The sequence below is a fragment of the Cygnus atratus genome, chromosome 3 (assembly GCF_013377495.2).
Source record: "Cygnus atratus isolate AKBS03 ecotype Queensland, Australia chromosome 3, CAtr_DNAZoo_HiC_assembly, whole genome shotgun sequence".
NCBI lineage: Eukaryota > Metazoa > Chordata > Aves > Anseriformes > Anatidae > Cygnus > Cygnus atratus.
Window position 1 is genome coordinate 91,646,736 of NC_066364.1, and position 23,645 is coordinate 91,670,380.

Below are 23,645 nucleotides of genomic sequence, written 5' to 3' on the forward strand. Positions count from 1 at the left end.
CATAAAACTCAAATTGATTTCAGTGGCACTAGAAATTAGTCTCCCAGACAGTGGTCAGGAAGGAGGAGTTGGAGGGCAGTTTGCTGTCACCTAATGGGATGAGTTTAAGTTAAAGTCACTCATTTGGGGTGGTACACTGAACTTCTGTGTGCGAGTGTGTGCACAGCACAGAGGCATGGCAGTTATGCCACTAAGAGACCCGGTGTTGATAGCTACTAAAAGCGATTTCCAAACTTTCTCATAAATACAGATGGCTGTTTCAGGACTGAGGGATGTGGACATCCTGGCTTCCGGCTGTATATGGCTGGTGGTGCCTCATCTATCTCATACAGTTTAGTTTGTTTAATTACTCAACCAGAAAGAAGTATTAAATGGTGTTTCATAATTCCTTATTGCAATACATGCCTTCCAGTAATTACCTCACGCATTCTCTGATAGTGTAAGAAAAGCCCTCCCCTCCTTATCTCCTGCATGTACGACTACACACCTCTTTAGAACTGGATTTTGTTCTTTATCCTTTTTTTTTTTCCTTCCAGTTGCATTTAGACTGATCTCAAGAAGAATGTGCAAATCTCTGTGAATGCCCTTTGATGCACATTTACATTTCCCCCTTGCTTTTACAAAAAAGCACACGGACTACATTGTTTTGATTTCCTATTTGCTATTCATTTCTCTGTAATATCCAGTTGCGACCAATTTTTTAATATATTATTTTCAGACTCCTTCCATCCTGCACACATATGAGATGAGATGTACTTTCTTCCATCCTGGACCTAAATTTTAAATTAATCATTAACCTGAACTTTTTCCTCTAAGGTTGCACAGGAAAATCTACAGTTCAGTCATGTCTGCTCTCCTGTGGTAAGACAAGGCTTAGATTTGTTATAATCACTAGCAGTAAATACTGTATCCATTTTTAGAGAATTATCCAATCTGGTCATATTTCCTGATCTTTCTTCTCATTCCTTTGTTATGATATGCATTCTGCCTCTTAATTGTTTCCATGTGAAATGGCCTCAGTCCGAGCAGTTGCAACGAATAACGTCCACTTCAAAATGTCAGCTTTTTGGTTTCAGCAGATAACCACAGTCTGGTTCCTCTCTGCATGCAGTAGTGCTCTTTAAGGACATGTAACGTCTTCTGCAGTCTTGTTAAGTGAAAAACAGTAAAGAACAAACATCACAGACAAAAGGCAGCTTAGTAAATGTCATTTCTACCCGTTGCCAGTAATCTTGATCCCATTTTTGATTTCTGCACAGCTGTAACATTTTCCTTGCCTTTCAGTATAGCTAAATAGTATTAGGAACTAACTTAGCATCCCTCAAATGGATTGTGTTAAAATGTCCTTTGTTAAATAAGCGGGGTGTCCCTTTTATGTTTGCAGTGTTGAGGCTGCTTTACTGAAAGCCCCTTCATCGCTGTGGAAAGCTCTGCTGGTTTTTCTGCATTTCCCCTGATGCGCTGAACTGCGAGGTGTGAAGGAGCATCCTGGAAGAGAAGGAAGCTAAATATATTCTGCTACAAGATTTCTTCCATTCCTCTCGCCACCCCCAGATCCCAGAGACTACAATGGCTTATGCAGGGCTTTACATATGCAGCAAATGGCGGGGGAGGAAAATTCCCACAGATGAAGAGCTGTAGCCCAGTACCACCACCTCCACCTACAGCACACAGCCTGCAGTGGTGCTGGGGTGGGGTTTGTGGGAAAGCACTCCAATCCTTGCTTCCAAAGAGAGGTCCTACGCAACTGTATTTAGGAAAGGATGCCTGGCCACAGGGAGACCCTTCCCTATGGCTTTGATATAGCCACCTGGACAAGGTGGGGAGGAGGGGATTTCCTCTTCGACTCCCATCTTTAGTGCTTCCTTTTCCTTAGCTCTAAGGGACTTGCCAGCCTGTGGGGGTTATTTTCTTTCCAACCATTCTTTGGCCACTTACCTATAAGCAGTCTGTAAGCTATCCATATGCTTACAGGAGCTGAGTGCTGTGTGTGTTCCCTGGGAGGCCAGGAGCCTGATGACACGCTCTCCATCTCTTATGAGAGCATTGCCTTATTAGTGTTTAAGGAGCACAACTCCATGTCAGCGCAAAAGAGCAAACAAGAGTTTCCTCTCATTTACCCCTGACTTTATGCTTACATAATTCCACTAATTTCATTTGCATGAGAACAGAAACAGATCCATAGTCTCTTGGTGGAGATGATTTTTCAGAGCTGTGATCCAAGCCAGAAGGCCGAGCAGGAGTCCACTTCCCATGCACAAACCTCCACGCCAGAAGTGGTGTGTGTGGAGTGGCTCTTTTCTGCCCACCCGAGGCTTTTAAGGACATTTGTGGGCCTTGTATGCAGCGGGGTGGAGGCAGAGGAGAGTGACTGAGCTGCCCTCCCTCCTCTCCAAGTGGAAGCGGCCTCGCAGGCTGTTTTTATCTCCAGGTACACAAAAGGAAATTAAACAATTAGAACGGATAACTCAGAGCTGTATACTCCAAGGGGAAGAAATTACTATTGGTTTGACAGGTCCGTAAGTGAACTACTTATTTATGTAGCTCAATAGATTTAATATTAATCACAGATGAAAGACGCAAGTTAAACACGCTTTGCAAACACACGCGTTGACTCCTTATTTACCTGCGAGTGGCTCGGGCTAGCCTTGCTGCCAGTACTGCCACAGACAGGCAAGGCCAGGATAGCGCAAGTGAGAAATGAATGACAGCAAAAAAAATGCTCTTAAAAGTTTCAAATGTTGGAATTGCTCTAAAAGATAACACAAAAGAAGGATATAAAATCCACAGTTGGATGTCAATGTTTGCAAGCAATCGTACATCTGAGCTTCAGCAGCTTTGTGCTAGTCTGGGGCATCAGACAAGCGAAACACGTTGACCTCCCAACCCTCTGAGTTTCCTATTCCTGTCCAAAGCTGGCATGGGTAAAAGCAATCAGCGCCTTCTCATTACTCGCCTAACACTTTGCCTTGATACCACTGAAAAAGTCTCTAGAATGTATAGGGGGAGTCAACTGAATTTTTTTTAAGCATCATGCACACAATGTACATCAGGTGGAAAAATGCTCTTGGAATCTGCTATCCCATGGCTGAAACAGCTGAGGAGAAGAAAGCTCCTGTTAAAGGAAACCAAAAGAAAAGAGCTTTGGAGCAAATTTTAGGCATAGTAAACTCTCTCTGAAAAGTGTCTGTGCAGTCATCTTCTTAAAGAACCTTGAAAATTGTATGTTTTTCATGCTTTATATCTTTAAAAGTATCCCACTCTTTTTTTTTTCCAGGCCTAGTCAATGTTGCCATCTAGGCAGCCAGAGGGTCTTTTCTAAGCAATGTGAAGAAAATGCGCTTGTAAAACTGTGCAAATACCTATTTAAAAAAAAAAAAAAAAAAGATAAATAAAACTGCTGTGGTTATGAATGCTGCATTTTGAGCTAGAACTAAATGCTTATTTACATGAGAGAGCATGGTAGTTCTGGTCTACTGATAAATAATGTGCATTAAAGCCTACACAGCTTACAGTCCACTGAATAAAAAGTGGATTTCATTTGAAAAAGAGATCAGTGGTGTAGTGAATTACTACTGGTTTTACGCAAAATAACTTGTTTTGAGGCTTACTGAAAAAGTAGCTATTTTGGTAGTAATTTCTTTCTTTTGATTTTAAAACTCATTTAGGACTTCTCCTAAAGGACACAGTGAACTAATACTCAAAGAAGAGTGCAGGTGAGTGCTCACGGCACCCTACAGCAAAGCGGCAGCCCAGATGCAGATGGCCAGACCCTTCCCTTGGTCTTTGTGCTGTTCAGCTGGCAGACGGAGGCTCCAGCAGGGTTTTTCGGTGGCACTTTTTGTCTCCAGCAGGGCATTTTTGTGGCCCTTTGGCTCCAAGGATGCCCACGAAGGCCAGCAAAGGCATCAGGGTGAGCGGTCAGAGGAACGGGGGCACAGCCTGCGCGGGATGGGGTTGTGATACTTGACTGCTCGAGCAGCTAGCACTAATTTGAGCGGCCCAAAGGTCACAACTATTTATGCAGATAAAAGGTCAGTGGCAAGCTGGCATGTGGCTATGGGCTATCTTGGTACGCGCTGCGCCCTGGGTGCTGATGTCTGCTTCTGGTTCACAGTTTGTCTTTACGCACAAACTTTCAGGCCAAGCTCTGGCTGAAATAAAACGTGTCGGGGAAAGAAGTCTCCGTGTGAGTTGATGCCGCTAGGAACCAGCTGCAGTTTTTGTGGCTCGGGTTCGTCTGTAGCTAAATCAAACCTTTGAATCATTATTTATAAAAGACAGCCAAATTCTGAACTGTTTGCTCAGTGTTTAGTCAGCTCTTGCACGGATAAACTCCTGTGAAAGCACGCCTGATGGCAGATAGGGGAAAAACTGAATAAGATGCTGGGGATGCAACCCAGTGAAAGGCAGCCTGCAGCAGGCCTGGGGTCTCCGGCAGTGGTGGGTTTCTGCCAACACCAGTGTCTGGGCAGAACCGCCTTGAAACTGCAGGACCTTACAACACGAGGCTAGGAGACATGGTTTGAATTGCCAGAGCAGGTTCAGGTTAGGTGAAACACCACCTACGTGGGTGAAAAAGGGAAGTAGATATACTGTGTTTAGTCTAGTCAAGTTCTATACTATATCTGAAACTTTTACAGTCAGTAAGTATTAGTGCCACATCCTTTGCTGTCATTAGAAAACAAAATCATTTCCAACCTTTGGTTCCAGCAGTTGCCTGCCCGCCTGCACCAATTTTAAACAAAATCCCTTAATGTTCTGTTGTAAATCAGTCCTGTACAGCCTGGTCTCCAATACAACGTGTGCAAAACATTTTGTGACATTTCATTCCCTAAACAAAAGGTAATGGGAAAGCATCATTATATTGATTTGTTTTTCATCACAAACGTATTTGGCAGCACGCCCTAATTAAGGTTGTAGCAATAATTTTATTATAAGCACTGCTTTGACTCCCCCGGTAATTTTTTAATAGGAGTTAGCTATTATTCTGTTTTTGTTTGCTAGTAAAAAATAAAATAAAAAAGTATGTTGGAATGAAAAACTCCCATGTAGAAAGCAACCCAAGCTGGCTGTCTTCAGACCTGGAAAAGCATTTTTTTTTCTCTGGCCATCTCTTCCCATCAGAATGGACAATTTCCAAGTTCTTTCTTGACTGCCCCACACCCAGGGAAGTTTAAGCAATGGCTTGAGCACCACTTGCTGGGATGCATTCTGTCAAGCTTGTTATTTTCATTATATCCCTTCTTCACTCCATGTTGTGTGGGGTCAGCTGCAGGCAAACTGGAACAGACCCATAACAGTGGTGTAGTCTGATTGCTGAAAAAGCATTTTTTGTGTGTTTTCCCACTGAAAATGACAAAATTCCAACCACTGCGTATTTGCAAGTACTTTGTCAGTTATGTTCATCAAACCAAAGAATCTCCACGGGGGAGATGAAAGTCCAGCTTGGTGTCCATAGACACCCTGCATGCAACGTAAGTGGCTTCCAACTGGCAGAGTGCAGCAGTACACTTGGTGGCTGTGCAGGGCTTCCCACGGATGAAGTCCTCTGGCCCACCAGTGGGAGTGCAGGTGACTCTTGAAGACTTTCTCTCTCACTCAGATCTCTTCAAAGGAAAGAAAAATAAGCCTTTGCAGAAACTGGAGAAATTGGAATATCCTGGATTTTATGCTACGTCTTGTGTTATTATTTTCAGTCCCTGAAAAACAGAACTGTCCTGTAGGTAATGACTGGGATTTCTAATTAGCACATTTCTGTTACCTTGGAGCAAATACATTTTCTGTGCTTCTCCTCGTATTATGGTATTTTAGAAAATGAAACAGAAAAAGCAAGATCTATCTCATAATGAGTGCTGAGGGCCATCAGTTCCTGTATTTCAAGAACATGGTCTAGAAAGGGGATTGTCTACTGCCTCTGCCCAGACTACCTTCCCACATTCTGCATCTCCAAGGAGAGACTGCGTTCCAGAAGTTTTCCTCATAGGAGTCCAGAAGATACTGTAGGCTTATGGGCGGTGTTCCACCAGAAATCCTCATAAAATGGAAGCAGCTGTTTATCTGTTTCAAAGAGAGAGAAAGAGAGAGACTGTGAGTCCCACCAGCTTTCTACCCTTACTCCTAGCCTAAAGCCTATGACTAGATCTCACGTCGTCCCCCAACATCCTTCAGTTTTGTGTGAGTGCACCTACGTACATTTTTGGACTCTCCTGTCTTGTTTCCTTTCAGTGCTTGGTTACAGTCCAGTTAAAGACTCGGCTGTAGGTCACCTAAATCAGCTTTACAATGACATCCAGCCTCGAGTTGGGAGCTATGTAATTCCAACAGTACAGCTCTGTATCCGCTAACTGCAAAACTGAATGGCTTCTCGAGGGGCTCTGACGGTTCATGTTAAGCACCACACTACTAGAGCTGCCTTGCCATCTATATCCGAGTCACTTAAATGCTACTTCGGATGTGTCTGCATTGCCTTCAGCATTGACACTGCTATACGACATAATATTCTGAATGCATTTGAGACATTCCCTTTTATTTGGAATTCAGAGCATCTGGAGATTAAATGTAGTGCTCTAATCTATGCACTTCCTACTGAAACCGAGGTGTTGGGAGGCATCCCCCACACTGTTCCCCTATAATATGTTTGTATCAGAGGCGGTGGCTTCCATTTAATGCTGTCAACGGACCTGTATTTTTTCCTAACAGCTACTACCATCCAGGTGAGGCGTGGTTAGCTGGATAAGCAGGTGCCCCAGTTCCTGCTAATTCTCTGCACTCTGGGTTGTTTGATCAATATTTGCTGTCAGGGTACCGTGAAGAAGGACTTCTCATTCAACACCTTGAAATTTTGAACACAGCACGGAAGTTCTTCCTTGCTGAGGGCTGGACGGGCCTTCCAAGTACATCTGAGTGGCTAAATATTGATTTGCTCCTTAGTTTCATCCCTGCGGCATTGGCTGTGTGATTTAAAGTTGGGACTCGAGATGAGGCCCTTTCTCAGGGTGGCAGGCTCTCTGCTACAAACAAAACTGAAATAAAATTAGACCCGCTACACAAAATCAGCCATAAGCTATTTTCCTTCTATATGTAGCAGGTAGATAACTGCTAAGCTTAAGTACCCGCTACCAGTGGAGAACCTTTTTCTTCTTACCTGAGAAATTCACTTAAAAAAATTGCAATTAATTTCTAATTAGGTTGTTCAACTTATTAGTATGATCTACATAGAAATGACATAGCAAAATTTGAGGAGGCAGCTCTAGCGTTTTATACCATTGCACAGTGCTCTGTATACATCAATCCAGAGTCCATTAAAGCATTATTAAAACTAGAGAATAAATTGAGTTTACGCAATATTAAATATGCTATATAAAGTACCCGTGAACGTTGCTGGCACATACAGCTCACCTAGTCTCCTACCTCAAATTGCTTTTGTAATTTGTTGCTCCAGTCCTGGAACTGGACTTACATAAGGCTGTATTTCTGCGTGGAAAAAAAAAATAATGCAGAGCACACACAAACATTGACAAATCTATTAGATTACATACCAGAGAGAGAAATTATCATACTAACAAGTCCCACTACACCGGGCCATTGTGACAGCCGGCTCCGTGGCTGCTGTGCCGGAGGTGTCCATCCGGCAGCCTGCAGCTGTACCCAGCCTGCTGCTGCATTTCCAAGCCTCCCGTGGCACACGCGGACCCACGGGGTGCCAGCCCGGCTGCTGTGCAGCAGCTCTGCCTCGCCCGGCTGCGAGGAAGGGCACCGGCTCCGGGAGCTGGGAAGCTGCAGCTTTACCTGCCCGTGGCTGCTGCTCGGCAGAGGGGTGACCTCTCCTCTCTGCCACTCCTGGCAGCGGGGCGTTCGCTTTAATGCACGGTGGCTGTTGGCGAAATTCCCTGCGAGTGTAATTGCAAGTTAACTTCATCGCTGATCTCTGCAACAGATGGAGTCGGGGTGGGGGTGGCAATGAAACCCACAGGAAATGGGTGCTGCTGAGGGAAAATGCAGATGGAAAACAGGAGACACAGAAGAACAGGGAAAGGGGAGAGAAATAGATCGGGGAACCAGAGGGCACGGGAAACATACGGCAGAAAGAGGATTATCTTCATGACTTCCTCAACCTTTAAAGGAAACTGAATATATCTGAATACTATGAATAATTTAATACATTACAGATACCCAATAGTTTAAAGGACACATACAGAAAAAAAATGCTATGGTGGCCAGGTTCTCCGGGACATGAAACACTTGCATTCAAGTCCTGGCTCCACTGCAGACCTCAGGCTGCAATTAGAGAGCCTACATTTTGTTTAAGCCCTGGGCCTAAGGTTTCCTATAGCCTCAGTGCTCTTGAGATGGCCAGCAGCAGACTGCAGGAGCGGGACTCGGACAAGACAATGTCTCAAACAGCCCTTCCACAGCCATTTGGGCAATCTCTTGGGGTCCGTTGCACAGAAATACCTAATTTCAGTCAATCCCTTGAGTTACTGAAGTAACCTGCCTGTGAAGCTGGGTGTACAACAGTTCGTCTCTCCAAAACATGGTGGAGATCACGGCATAAAAAAACGTGATGTGGTTCACACAAAGCATGCGAGCATCACCGTGGGTTGGACTGCTCTGGCACCTGAGCCACTGCCACGGGGCCAAGGACAGGTGCCAAGGCAGGGCTTAATCCATCTGGTATGGCATGGCGCAGACATGGCCTTTTCCTTCCCAGGACCCACGCTAGTATCTCCATAGAAGACTGTTTTGCTCCACATCGGTGTACCAGCCCATGTGGCGTACCAGCGCTAGCGAACACGCTGCTCCAGATTTGATCGTGCGACATGCATGCACCCGGAGTGCTGCTATGCCGCTTTTATCCCAAAGCTGGAGTGGGTGATGATTTTTTGGTCAAGAACTTGCCTGCAGTGATTCACGCCTCTGGGACTGCAAAGAAGTTGGGAACGTCAGAGCAATCCTTCAAGCTGAACCAGAGGGGCATGGGGAGGAGGAAAACTGCTGTAAGCCATCTTTATGCCTCATCTGCCTGCACGGAGCACGGGCTGGCCACAGGTGAGGACTGACTGCTGTTTTGTGTTGCAGAGGCACGAGGAGGTGCGCATAGCAATGACTTTGGCATTCGTTGCTTTCTCTGAAAAGTATTTTCTTCACCTAGGCATGCATTGCACATTTGAAAAACCGTTACCAGAGTTGGAAAAGACAATGGTCTAGATGTGCTTGATTTTTGGACTATGAACACATTTAAGTGGAACGGAGGCCTGAAAACCTAAGGGATCACAAAACAGCAACTTCAGGTTTCAAGACTTGAGGCCAAATTGAAGTATAACGTTGTTTTCTATGTTCTCAATGACCATAAGGTAAGGAGGAGAGGATGAGAGGTACTGGGCTTGAAGGAGGAGTCTCCGCACGCTTTCAGAAACAAGGACTTGTCCTGTTTTTCCCCTTTGTTCCCAAATTCAGTGGGCACCAGGTTAGCTCTGCAGAGAGCCGGCCCGAGAATTGCAGTTCACATTCGGAGGGAAAAAAATCAAAGAATTTTACCCAAGAGTTCGTTCAGGCCAGCTCCCCCTCACGTGCAGCCTGTTTATATGGCTTGCCAGCCCAAAAGGCTGCAAATGGCAGAGATGAGTGAAATATCTGTTATGTGCACATGAGAGCTGCCGCCCTGTCTGTGGAATAAAGGTAACGGCCGGGTAGGTGTAAAACAGTGCTCGTTTGTAAGCACTGTGTAAATGTCAACTCGACGATGTTTGCAACAGGCATTGAATGGAAGCGGACCACTTTCATTGCACGGAGATGGGGAATTTGTTTTCAAACTCGGGTCAGAAGTCAGGCTTGGGACGCCGAGGTTTAATGGCGTATTGCGGTCCCCAAACAAGCGTTGTCATTTTCAGAGATGCCGGGTGGCCTTGCTTTCACCGGGTTCAGCAGAAGCTCCGTCTGTTTGCTGAGTTATCTGTTACTGTATGTGTTTGAGAACGGATTTGTGAGGTTGAGAACCGGGCTGAATTCGCCCCGACGCGCCTCCGGGCTGAGACCGGCCATTTTGCCTCGAGGGCGGCCGCCCCCTGCCCTCCTCAGGCACACGGGCAGGACGGGGGGACCTCCTCCAGGCCGCCTTGGGCTCGTTTGGCCGGGCCGGGCCGGGCCGGGTTGGGTTGGGTTGTGCTGTCGATGCCAGGACCGGCCCGGCCCGGCCCGTCCCGGCCGCCCCCTGCAGGCGCGGGCAGCGGGCGGGCAGCGGCGGCGCCCCTCAGGCCGGGCCGGGCCGGGCCGGGCCGTGCCCCGCGCACTGCGGGCGGGGGGAGGGGAGGCGGCGGCTGGCCCAGGCTGCGCGTGTCCCAGTGACGCATTGCAGGTACGAACCCGCCAATCAGCGCCCGCCGAGCGGAGTCCCTGCGCGCCGCGGTGTTTTTTCTAGAATCCTCCTCCGCCGGGAAAAGTAGTCCCGCAGCCCCCCCCCTCACCGCCCGGCGTGCGGCCAGCGGGGCGCCCCCCGGCCCCTCCTCGCCTTCCCTCTCGCCTCCCCGAGGCGCACCCCGGGGGTGCGGGGGGCGGCGGGGGGCGGCGGTGGGGGTGCGGGAGGGCCGCATGGGCAGCGCGGGGGGCCGGGACTCGTTTCGCGGCGCCGTTTCCCCGGCGGAGAGGGAGCGGCGCGGAGCGATCCGGGCGGGCTGTGAGGCGGTTTATGAGGCACGGCCGGCGGGCGGGCAGGGCTCAGTGTGAGGCGAGCCGTCGAGCGGGAAGCTTGGTCGTGCGCCCCGTGCAGCCCTCCGCGTCCTCCGCACCCCGCAGCCGGGCCGAGACACCATGGTGAGTCCGTGGGGGCTGACGGGAGGCGCCGGGGTGCTGTGGGGTGCTGCTCCGGCCGCATATGGGGCCGGGGGGGCGGGTAGCGGGTGGGGGGGGGGTCGGGGTGAGGGGGGCCGGCGGCCCCGGGGCGGGCGGGTTGGGGTGCAGGGTGCCGTGAGGGGGGGGGAGGAGGAGGAGGGAGAGGGAGAGGGAGAGGGAGCGGTGGTGGCCGCCGCATCCCGCCCCGGGTCCCCTTCCCGCCCCGGGGCGTTGGTGCGGATTCAAAATTCAAACGGCTCAACGGCCGCTCGGCTCGGGCGCCATGGCTGCGGGTGGGGGGGTGGGGGACAGCGGCAGCTAACGGTCCCTCCGGGGAGGAGACCCGGGGGGATGGAGCCTGCCACGGCGGCACCGGCCCCGCGCCCTCACCGCTTCCTTCACCCTGGCACCTAACATGTCGGGTGGCTGCCGAGGGAGGGCTGCCGCGCCCGGTCATAATGCGGCGCGGAGCCCTGCGGCTGCCCGGCGGCGTGCTGCTGAGGGGAGGCTGCTCGCTGTGCCAGCTCCCCCCGCTAGAGCTGCTGTCGACCTCCCCAGCCGGTCTCGTGCTGCTCTTGAACGAGGGATGCTTGTTTTTTTTAATTTTTTTAAAAACGGTTTTGGTTTCCCGTTTTGGGTATTGCGTTTTCATGGTCAAGCACGGTTTAATTTTCCTAGCAGAGCGTGTGTTTAGGATTCTAATATTCTCTGTCGAGTTAGAACACGGTGGAATTCGAGAATTGCTTCTAATTGTGTGTAAAGGATACAGGCTCACTTTTTCTTATTAAAAGAAGTGGATATTGAAACATGTAAGGAAAAGAACGGTTCTGTCACAAAAGCAATGCCAATGACCACTTGGTACTATTTCTGCATTAAGAGGAGATGCAGTGTAGTGGAATCGACATATTTTCATTCATTACATGCTTTTAAGGAATCGGATCGTTATGGACTTGCTGCGTAACATGAGAGATGGGCCCTTAATGCATTTTTGAACTGCTTAAATTAAATAAATTAGGTGAACAGAAGCCTGAATTTGTTTCTTCACTTCAGTTGTGAATGCAAGCAGCAAACCTATAAAGGAAGGAGTGGTGAATCTAGCAGCAAAGGGCTGTACTGGCTTTAGTCATCAGTAGAGAACCAAAAATGGAGTATCTTCAAGTAAGGTCTATCTAGAAATGGGTGTGTCTAGGAGGCGCAGTGGCACTCTGGATGTGGTTGCATTGGTCTTGACAGACCAGACTGGCTAAACCTGTGGACACGTTGTCCAATGCTGCACATGCTAGATAAAGCAAAATACTTTGCTCCCAGAGTAAGCTCAAGTGTTATAATTTCAGCTCTTATCTGCTAGCCTTCCTAGTTCGTGTTCTTCAGTTAATGCTGGAACAAAGCTGTCCATTCAGACTTAACACCTGCTAAGTATACCAAAAACGCCCAGTTTTTGGCAGAGATCTGTTGTGTGATTAGCTACAAGCTCTGTCGGGTGGTGTTGGTGAGACTTGAAGCTGCTGAGGGTCACCCGAAGTGGTTGCTGCATGGCAGTTAGGACTGTGATGAAGCACTACCTCTGGAGGCTGCACATGCTGGAGCTGCTGCACCCGTGGCAGCTCCCCATCTTCCCTAGGCAGCTCAGGCTCTTTGTCAGGCCTTGGGTGGAATAGGAGGTGGGAGGTACTGCAGGCAAAATGGAGCTGCTGCAGTGCAGATCGGAGGAGGCGATGCGAAAGCTGTGATGGCTTCCCCCATTTCCTCAGAGGAGGAGGCGGCTTGCAGGTGGATCTCGGCCCTGGGAAGGAGCGTGTTAAGAACCTGAGCCCCGTGGCAGCCACCCCGTCACAGCGCCGAGGCCGGGCCGTGCCACCGCTGGTGCCCCGCGTACGGGGCGAGAGCCGGGCCGGGAGCCTGGCACCCTCCAGCGGGGGCGCGGTGCCCTGTGCGGGGCCGGGGCCGCAGCCCGCAGCCCGCAGCCGGGCGGTGTGCGGGGAGGGCCGGGGCCGCGCTGCCGGCCCCGCCTCTCGCTGCTGTTGCGCAGTGCTCCCTGCAGAGCCTGGCGCTGCGGAGCACAGATGGTGTTTGTTCAGCCTTGCCCCACCTCCCAGCTTATCTTGCAACTGCCGGCTACCTGTGGCTTCCAGTAAGCCTGGTGCTCTTAGCGACTGCTGTACCTGCTGCAGGTAGTGACAAAGCTTATCCAAATTCATGGTTAGTGGCTGTAGGAAGTTCTAAGTCTCTGGAAGGCTTGGGAAGAGTTTGGAACACTTAACAGCTTAAACACTGCTTAATGTCATGTCTTTATATAAAAGTGTTTATATGAAACAGTATGTGACTCAACTTGGTAACCCATAAGTATTGAGCTAAATAAACTAGGTTCTTGCTACTTAAATCTGATCTACAGCTTTCTGTGGATAAAAATATCCTACAGAAATGTAGTGCATAATTCTCTGCACTTGAGCAATAAAAATGTAAATACCACACAAAGGAATGAGTCTGTCTGTGTTAATGATACACTCCAGCCAGGCACCAATCTGTTAGGCTTCTGTTAAGTGACCAGCAGAAGGCATGCGTCTTGGAGCCTAATGATGAACTGATGGCTTTCTCACCAGCTTCGCTGCTGTTCTTGACTATCTCATTTTAAAATAAAATGTAAAAATTGAGTACTTCCTACGGCTGCTGAAATAGGAACAAGTGGAGTCTATAGCCAAAATGCATCTTGACTGCTCTTTCAGAAGTCGCTCATAAGCATGATCTTGATTCTTGGAGTAGATGAGTCACAGGCAGTCTGAGAAACTACTTATCGCTGCCTTTATCTTGGGCTGTTGCTGCATTGTATGCGTATTTTTTTGTAAGCATTTTAGCTCGTGTGGTTGCTCAAGCAGCTAATTGCACTTCATAGGAAGGATAACAGAAGCTAGTACCTTCCAGTTTTCTGTTAATGTAGAAATGTACATCAAAGGTCGTAAAAATTGACAGTGCGTATGTCTTGGTATTTCATTAGCAGAAGGGTAATGTATAGAGCAGCCTTTGTAGGCAAAGGTAGTGATTGAAAACAATGCTGTTGATATTGTAGTAATTATAAGATGTTGTTGATAAAGTGGTCACAATAGGAACAAACCTGGTGTTGAATTTATTTTTCTCATGTTTTGAAGTGTTGACTTTTCAGTGGAGTTCTGTGTGGTGAAGAGCTCGAGAGAGCTTCCTTGAAGAAACACATTGCCTTGTTACTGCAACTCAAATGAAGCAATGCTGACCTTGTTTGAGAAATCAGCTGACTTGAAAACCTAAGGAAGGTGGTTGTACTGCTCTCAAACATCTGTGTTCTATCAGGAGTGAAATTCTTCTGGAGTTGTTCTTGCAGACAGATTTTTAACTGTCAAATTCAATGCATGTAAAGCTGTTCCCAGATGGAACAAAAAGCATGAACAGGTACTTAACCAACTACTGATGTAAAAATTTTAAGCCTTGTAGCACTGAACCTTTTTCTAGTGATTCCGTAAACTATCTTACATTACTGTAATCTGTAGGTAAGCTTGGAAAAAAGTTGGGACATCAAACTGCAATTGCATTGAAACTGCCAGATTGGGCAGAAGCTGTTGGTACCAATTATGTAGACTCGGGTCTTGCTGCATTGTCTTGGACCTACCTGAAGCTTGCTGTTAATTGAGGGGTTACTTTCTTCTAGAGAACAGCTTCTCTAGTTATAGGATTGTCTCTACTGAGAAGAGACTAGAACCTGCCTTAAACTTGGGATTTGGGAGGCTACTGCTGCAGGATACAGATGTGAAGTGTTCAGTGAAAGTATTACTACTGGTAGTCTGGTTGTTAGTGAGTTTAATCTGGTTTGAAGGGATCTGCAGGCCTTGAGTTTGCTGGTGTTGCTTGGGTAACTGTTTAATATAGATGGAAATCCATTATTTGGGTGCATCAGATATTTACAGGGTTAGGAAATGAGGACAGGCTGCCAGTTCTTGGCAAGCAATCCTGATGATTTTTGAGCTGTTCATTAGAACTATTTTGGAATGTCAAAGGTAAATCCTGAAGCAAAGCTACCAGATTCAGAGGCCTCTACAAGTTGTATCTTTGCACTGAAATTTTGCAACAACTGTAATGATGTTCTCTTCTCTTGCAGGCTGATCAACTGACAGAAGAGCAGATTGCAGGTGAGGTTTTTGCATGCTGTGTTGGTACTCCTACTTGACCTGACACATCCTTTAATCCAGTGACAGTCCATGTTATGCAAGATATTTAGCTTTCTTAGATACTGAGGAAGTATTGTGGAATGATTTGTTGCCTAGATCTTAGTCTTCTATTCTGTAAAAACAACCATGGATACAATGAACTTGAAATTTTGCCCTCTAAAATAAATAATCCTTACAACTTCAATTGCAGACTCAGGACTCTATTTTTTTCCTTTGACTACAGAACTGTTGAAGCACAAACAAAGTGGGGGGAAAAAATTGTGGTGAAGACTGGCAATCTGAAGTATTTGCTTTAGCAGAAGGCAAAACTAATTTAGTTTGCAGTCTCCTGTCAGTGAGGTGTCTCAGACTGGCTGTTGAGATGACAGCAGACACTGGCTTCCTGATGACAACTGTTGATATTCCCTATTTGGAACTGCCTTGTGTGCCTGGACATAAATGTTCTTTTCACTGTTCTGAAGGCCTGGTGCTTGCTCTGAAATGCCCAAGCAAATATGCAACTCGTCAGTTTTGGTCCTGGCCCTTCACAGTGCTTTCTGTGCACAGAACTATCTACTAGTGGCTAAAATGTCTGGTTATCATGTCTCCTTCTCATGCAGGCTGCAAAAACTAGCATCTGTCACTGCCTTCTGAAGATTGATTTCCACCTGAATAATTGATATGGCTTAAAGCTGCAATATATTGGTAATGCAGGATTTGGCCTTGCCATGAACACTTTACGGCTTCAGGGTTTTCTGATCTAATGAGCATATAGTGTTAATGTTAGGAAGTCTGCGTGCCTAGCTGTCATGTGAAGTGATTTTAGAGGGTGTTAGGATTCAGCTGATCTAATGGCAGCAAATCAAGCATACAAATAACAGCCTGTAAGAGGTGTTGCTATTTAACTAGGGTGTAGCTCTTGAAGATGCTAAACACAAGTGTTGTAATGAGCAGTTTGTTTTTACCGTAATTGCCAAATTTGAAGTGTAAGACCATTCTTCTGTAGCTCTTAAATGTCAGAAGCTTGCTTTAACTCCTAAGGGACTAATGGTGGCTCTGTGGAAAGTCCTTAGTCTATTTATGTGTTGCCATGGTACTGTCTTGTAAGCAGAAGCCAAATCTAGTTCAGCTGGAGATTTTTTTTTAGTAGCCTGCATATCTTAAGGGTTTTGTGATCAGTTGGGGCTGGCTTTATCAATTGTCACTGCTGCCTTTTCAATAATGGGGTCATTGTTTCAGTCCAACTGTTGAGGCTGTATTAGTTGATCTAGCTGATTATGGAATATAAACAGGAGGCTTACTCCTAATGCTACCTCAGGATTAGTGCAAATGTTAGCTATTCAGTGATGATAGAGTAGTGCTCAGAGCCAAAAGGGAGTATTAATAAGCTTGTCATAGTTGAGTAGAGTATTTTTTCCTTTCTGGAAAGAATACTGGCCTGGCACTTCCAGTTCAGCTGTGGTATTTCATGAAGCAAACATCTGCAAGCAAACCATAACCTTCTGATGTGAGCCCACTGCTGCTATGTGAAGGAACTATCCCTAGTAGTGGTTAGGAAGAGTTGCGGCTGTCCAACAGCAAAATTAAGCAGACTGTTTAAAAGGCCAGTGCCTTGCATGGGAAGACTGAAAAGGTACAGGTTGGATGTTTGACGAGAATTGTAGCTGAGTGATAGTCTTGAGCCCCTGCTAATCCATTCCAGTTTATCTGAAGCATCTTGTTTTTGATTTGAAGATGGGCTTAGGAAATTTCTACTGAAGGTAGAGACAAAGTAATTAAAGCAGATGCTTGTCCTAGGTTTTGAGACTTACCTACTCTTGACATGTCAGAATGCAATTAAAGATGCCAGATGTTTTTTTAATTCCTGCTGTGAAAACTTTGGAAGTCCTTGATCATACAGGGCTGAAAAGGGGTAAAAAAAAAAAAACTTGCTGGACTCATTTTCGTGTGAAAGACTGACTGCAAGTTGAGTAGGTGCAGAATGTGAGTGGTAGTTGTAATTTAATTCACGAAGAACTTCAATAGCCATGTGAATGGGTATCCCTTTAGCTAAGATTTGCATGAAACAAGGTAAATAGATCAGAACTACTTGGTGTTGGTGGTCAGGAAAGCCTAGAGATGTCTTTGTCCCAGAGCAACTGGTGTAGTGTGCTGTACTTGTTTCCACCAGACCTCAGAGGTCTTGAAATAGATTCTGAACAAGCAGGCCTATGTGGGGTGTATGCCTTGTTCCTTAGTGTGTTCTGGTTCTCTGCTGGGGATCTGACCACAACAGCTATTTAGAACTTATTTCACAGTAAAAAGTCATGTTTAAGTCATGAGCTGCTGGTGGATGTGAAGGGAACAATTGATGTTCTCCTATAAAAGCTCAGGCATAGCTGTCTAAGCTGTTGGAGTGTGGGAGTAGTGATTGTAGTTCACTGAAGCTGTTGTTGGAGAGAACAGCTTGAGCTAGTGCTGTGGGATCAGCCTTTCTTTAGTAGGGTATGGAAGTAGTCTTCCCCTTTTCGGAAAGGGAAGGTTCAGAACGTGCAGGTGGCCTGAAGGTGCCAGTAGAACCACTCATCGTCCTCAGGCTTTGGATAGATTAGCCATACCTATGGTACAGGAGAATTCTTGTTCAGTTTGATCTGAAGGAGTGTTGAACAGGAGGATTTGCCTTACTGCATGGAATCAAGGTGGGGTTTCTGAAGTGTTACATGTTGCAGGAGCGAAGAGTTGAGTCGGTCACGAAACTTAAATATTTTGTAGATGCTTTCACTAGTTACAGCCACAAACCCTCTGCTAAGGTGTTCTTGTTCCACTGCAAACTGTCTGCTGTGTTTGTGATACCAGTTCTAATTCTAGCCAGTTCTAATTATTGGAGGTGGTTCCTAGAAATCGTTAGACTTAATTATATCCCTAACTTGATGCAGCATCTCAAACAGGAATATGCTGCTGATCTTTGATTAGCTTTCTTTGTGTGTGATTTATAACTGATTTTCTCAGCCTTTTTCATCTTTGAGTAAAAGAAAGGTAAAATTGTCCTTTGAGTGGGTCTTCCATTCAGAATATACTGCTCTATGGCCTTTGTTTTAGAAATCAGGTTTTGTATGAACTTAAATACTGCATTTTTAAGCAGTCACTGTAGTACTTTGCAGCCTGCTTCATGTTTGGGTTACAGTGTTAGTTAACCCATGCTAAGGATGAAGTTATGACTAATTATTTCAAGTACCTGACTCTCATTGAAGACGGTTCATCTCTTGAAGGTCTTTGAATGTTGACAGCCTCTGGTTATTTCCACTGGGCTTGACCCCAAAGCCTTTTCTGCTCTAGTATAAAACTTAAGTCCCAACAGAGTCACTTGTCGCTTCTAAGCAAACTGGAACTAGCCTTGAAGACTATTTACAGGTTCCTGTGCATACAGGTTGTAGCTGCTTGTTTGGAAAAGTCTCTTTCTGCCTTGTGATTATAAAATACTGGCTTAGAACTGCTTCATCTGGTCCTGAGGTACCTTGGCTCTGATTTGTGTGTTAAACAGCAGGGGTAGGCTTTAGGAACACTTAAAACTGTTAAATGTAGAAGAATTTTTCTTACCTGGGTGGGACTCAACTGTGGCTCTGGTGTTAGAGCTGCATTTGAGCTGTAAAAAGCATACTTCTGTAGCTGCATTTCCAACACTTCCAGTTTATACCTCACCTCCAGTGGTTCAGAGCATGAAATGGATGAGATATGACTTCATACTGCACTTCATGGTGACTACCTCTGGTCTGAGAAACCTACCATCTGGAAAGCTGGCTGCTTGGCAGTGTTGAAGAACTAATTCTTGGGTGTATTTCTAATGCTCTTTAGCTAACAAATTCAAAAACATGATCTGGTGTCCTGAATGCTGTAAAAGGCTCTGAACTGCACAAGGGAATAGATGAGGCTTTTCATGCTTAACTGTAATTTTTGTATGAACTTCAGTCTAGTGAACTAGTTTAAGGTCATAGCTAAAGACAAACAGATGGCATGGATTAAAACCAGCTCCATTTTTGGACTGGACAATTAAACATGTTATGCTTGTATTAATATTATTGGCAACAATACAACTATTGTAGGGGACTGAGAGGTAAAACAGTTGAGCAGTGTTGCAACTGTTCTTGACTAGTTCTAATGAAGGCTGTTCCAAGATATGGTAGGGCTTGAAGCAATTTTCTGAGCAATTTTCTTGAAATTAGCTTGAGCAGTGACTCTTCCCCTCAAGCAAGTGGTTCCGAGAGCTGTTGTGTGTATAGTCACAGACTGAGGAGCTGCAGAAGTCAAATGGGGAGATGCAGAAGCTCCTTTTTAGCCAAGTATGGCCAGATATTGAAACTGGTTCTAGGTACTGTCTCATCGAGTAGAGTACACAGTTCAGAGTTGCATGTCCAGCAGAAGTGAGTTATAATGAAACGGGTTTTCATTTGGTCTGACTAGTCTTCTGTTGACTAGTCTGTTAATAGCAGTAAGTGCTATTAAGCTGTAGTATTTGCATTTTGAGTACCACTTTCAAGCTTTAAATGTAATCTCTACAACTTTTTCTTTAGAAACCCATCCTGCTAGGGATGTGGGGTCATTCTGGGTTGATAGGTATTCCTTTCAGCTCTGTTAGGGATTCTGGTTCAAGACAGATGGAGCAAATATCTGAGTACTCCTGAAATGGATTGTATTCCATCTCTTTATAGGTCAAAATGTGGGGATTAGTGGACTGGTGGGTTGTCCAGGTGCTGATGATTCCATGTTGATGTTAGTTCTAGCAGATTGAGCTCAATGCTGAAGTTTTTTGATATGTATGGAATAAGTTTAAATTAGAACAATAAACACTGGCTTTTGCATGATTAAGTGAACTTTGTTTGAAAGGTGGAAGGACTGACTACTTTTTGTTGTTGTACAGAATTCAAAGAAGCTTTTTCACTATTTGACAAGGATGGTGATGGTACTATAACTACAAAGGAGTTGGGGACTGTGATGAGATCACTTGGTCAAAACCCCACAGAAGCAGAGTTACAGGATATGATCAATGAAGTAGATGCTGATGGTAAGATTTTACTAATAAGCAATTATTCAGTAAAGTACTGAAAAACCTGTTTTTCTAACAAACTAATTATCTTGCAGGTAATGGCACAATTGACTTTCCAGAGTTTCTGACAATGATGGCAAGAAAAATGAAAGATACAGATAGTGAAGAAGAAATTAGAGAAGCGTTCCGTGTGTTTGACAAGGTACTAAATGTTTTCTGTAACAAGTCTTTTGTTAGAAAAGCTCAGACTGACTTCTAATGAGCTTCCTCTGAACCAGGGACATTTGTAGTCCTGCTATTTATGACTTAGAGGTGAACTAGTCATGCTCAATTTCACTGTACTGTGGCACTGTGCCTGAAAGCCAAATGTGTCATGGTGGGTGATTGTAGTGAGTTGCTACATTATCTTACTTCCTCTAGTACTAAAATACTTGCACAAGGCTGGCAGGGGAACTGCTTAATTTTTTAAAAGTGGTAATCCTTTAAATCTTTCACATAGTCTTTACTTAGTAAATTACTGTGTCTACAGTCAATAAGCTCCTTAAGCAAGATGCATTTTTAATCAGAAAGTGTCTTGCAGTGTGGGGAAGAGCAAAGCAGTCATGAGTCCATATCCACTACTTTGATAGCCAGTGTCCCAAGTAGGATGGGATATGTTAATGTGGCCTGTGAAGGCCTTGTGGTTTTATGCTGAGCTTCCATGGAGAAGGTGAAGAACAGCTTCTGTTCTAAGAAATAGATGACTGAGCCAAATTGTCCCGTGATTGAGTTGGTTGGTATGTCACCTGAAGGTGGTTGCTCTGTCAGGGAAGGGTCTGTCTCAGGGTAGGGCAGCTGAGGTAGACTGTTGGATAAGTTGTTTCTAAAATGTCTCAAGATCCTGGACAATACTGAAGATCTGCTTGCAGCTCTTGCTTGCCTTGTGCAAACGTGGTTAAAACTGTGCTAACTTTTAATGATAAACTTGCTTAGAAATATTTTATTCAAGTTACTGGGCCTTAGGGAGACTGGAGTAGACTTGCATCTTTTTCCTTTGCAGGATGGTAATGGTTACATTAGTGCTGCAGAACTTCGCCATGTGATGACAAATCTTGGAGAGAAGCTAACAGATGAAGAAGTTGATGAAATGATTAGGGAAGCAGACATTGATGGTGATGGTCAAGTAAACTATGAAGGTAAGGAGCTGTTAACAGATTGTTACTGTGTAGCACCTTACATGCTGGTGACTGTAGTGTTGCTGATAGTTAATGCTAAGCTTAAACAGGGCAGTGCTCACAAGGGAGATCCTCTCAGCAGTTAAGTTAGCTCTCTTTAAGCTAACATCTTTCAGTATGTACATCGTGTACCTCTACTGAAGTTTGAGTTATTGCTAGCTTTTGTGCCTAAGGTAACTGAACTGTGCAGTGTAAGAAACAACTTCCTAAACCTAATGATGTTATTAACCATTAAAATAAGGAAGCTAGTGAGTTGTTCACATAATGTTCTGTTTATTAATGAATGTTGATCTGAAACCAAATCAGGGAGGTGTATGAACTGACCTGTAGCAAGTCACTCTTTCATTAATGCTTTTTAAAAATGAATAATGAGAAATGCCTCTAAAATACCCATGAAGTTCAAGACCTTCAGAAAACCTTAAAATGAAGAATTTTACACAAATCGGCTGCAGCACTGTTACTTCATGGTGTTGAAACAAATGAAGTCATGCAGGCAGAATGAGTTCTGTTAGACGGTTTGCTTGGTGCTCAGAAGAACTAAGCTTGCTTTCATTTTAGCTTTCCAAACAACTTCAGAAACATTAGCTGAGGTATTTTCAGGTAATCCCTTTACTGTTCCCAAAGTGTAGGTGTAGCTTCTCCTGAAGACTTTGTGGTACCTGAAAAACTAAATCCATGGTTCAGCAAGAAAAGTGAAGTTATACTTTGTAGTAACTAACTCCCCATGTGCTGTCTGTAAGTAATAGTTCAGCTGCTTTAAGCTGGTCAGGTAAATTAGCAAGACTTAAGCTATTCTGCCTTGAAATCCAAGCCAATGTCATGCCTTGCCTGAATTAGCTGACTGTGACTTAAGCAGAATGTACTGAACTCCTAGGGACAAGGCATCTAAGTGACTGTGGGCTGTTGGGAGATGACCCTGAAGTCTCATTTTGAAGTCTGTTTGCCAGTTCAATGATGGACTGACTTCTTTTGATAAAAGCAGATGCCTTTAACTGTTAATTTTTTAATTAAAAGGAGGTTCTTAGGCATGACTGGTAGAAAAGTGAAATGTCTTCGAGATGCTTTTTGAATATGACTGGAAACAGTTTTCAGAGAGCGTTCAGTGCACTAGTGAGGCAGGTTACTTTTCAGATCTTGCAGTTCAGATTTCTCTGAATAACTCTTATGAACTCTTTCCTTTTACAGAGTTTGTACAAATGATGACAGCGAAGTGAAGACGTTGTACAGAATGTGTTAAATTTCTTGTACAAAATTGTTTATTTGCCTTTTCTCTGTTTGTAACTTATCTGTAAAAGGTTTTTCCCTTACTGTCAAAAGAATATGCATGTATAGTAATTAGAAGGCCATTCCTCCATGTTTTTCTCCTTTATCTTACTGTCATTGTTCTGATTTTTGGAAAATTGATCTAAGTAACAAATGTTGCATGTGGCTTACTCTGGATATTTAAGCCCTTCTGCACATCTAAGGTTAGATGGAGTTGGTTAAATGAGGGAACATCTGGATTGTTTAAAGAAGTAGCTCTCTTTAGAAGACTTAGGTATGACTGATGTAACAAGTTACATAAAGTAAGTTAGGGTTTACCATGCATTAGCAATTCCTGAGTTAAAGCAAGATGCTGGCTCTAGTTCTCCAGTAAGTAAAGGAGTTGATTCTGCTTTTGATGACTGAGGGTGAAGACTCGTGCAGGCCAAAACCATGTGAATAGCATGTATGTGGCTAATGCACTGTAAAAATCATTCTCCTAACTTGCTTCATAGTAACTTGTTTGTGGCCATACCAGTAACATGTTGTTGAAATGTGGAGTCTTAACTGTTGTGGACGATTGACAGTCAACAATATGAAACTTTAAAGTTGCACTAATGCAAAACGGGTGTATTATCCAGGTACTCGTACACAATTTTTTTGTACTGCTGGTCCTGTACCAGAAAACATTTTCTCCTCTTGTTACTATGCTTTTTAAACTTTGTTTAGCCACTTATTTTCAAAAAAATCTGCTTCTGGCACGATTTGCCTCAAATCCATTCCAAGTTGTATATTTGTTTTCCAATAAAAAATTACAATTTACCCATACTGTTTCAATGTATCCTTGAATTATTTACAGGATTTGTTCAATACAGTTGCTGCTCTGTTTCAGTATGTAGCAGTTCGATTTGCTTATGCAATGGATTGGCTGTCTTAAAATAGCTTGGAAGGTGAAAACTTAGACCGTAAACTCTGGCCCTTTATTAGTATTGTTGACTTGAAGAAGCTTTCTTACTAGTAGTTTAAAATGTATTTTACAGTCTTGTGTGGAGCTTGGTGCTTCAATATACTTACCGTAGTGACTGGCTATGCCCACTATCTGTAGACATTGTGAACTGGATGTTGACCTAGTTCAATAGTTGACCTAAAATTAAAATTCCTTGTTCA

At 44.9% G+C, this 23,645-nt stretch overlaps 1 protein-coding gene across 3 annotated transcripts; it reads left to right on the forward strand.

The window, feature by feature from the left end:
• The first annotated feature begins 10,614 nt into the window (after positions 1 to 10,614).
• Positions 10,615 to 23,304, forward strand: CALM2 (calmodulin 2). Of its 3 annotated transcripts, none has more exons than XM_035562670.2 (6): positions 10,615 to 10,812; positions 14,954 to 14,984; positions 19,897 to 20,040; positions 20,118 to 20,224; positions 21,062 to 21,197; positions 22,422 to 23,304. In XM_035562670.2, the coding sequence occupies exons 1-6, from the start codon at positions 10,810 to 10,812 to the stop codon at positions 22,448 to 22,450; spliced, it is 450 nt and encodes a 149-aa protein (XP_035418563.1). In that variant the 5' UTR covers positions 10,615 to 10,809; the 3' UTR covers positions 22,451 to 23,304. The 3 variants fall into 3 exon arrangements, with proteins under 3 accessions (XP_035418563.1, XP_050565532.1, XP_050565533.1); XM_050709575.1 differs by lacking the exon at positions 10,615 to 10,812 and adding an exon at positions 14,113 to 14,250; XM_050709576.1 differs by lacking the exons at positions 10,615 to 10,812; positions 14,954 to 14,984 and adding an exon at positions 15,645 to 15,707.
• Positions 23,305 to 23,645: the final 341 nt, after the last annotated feature.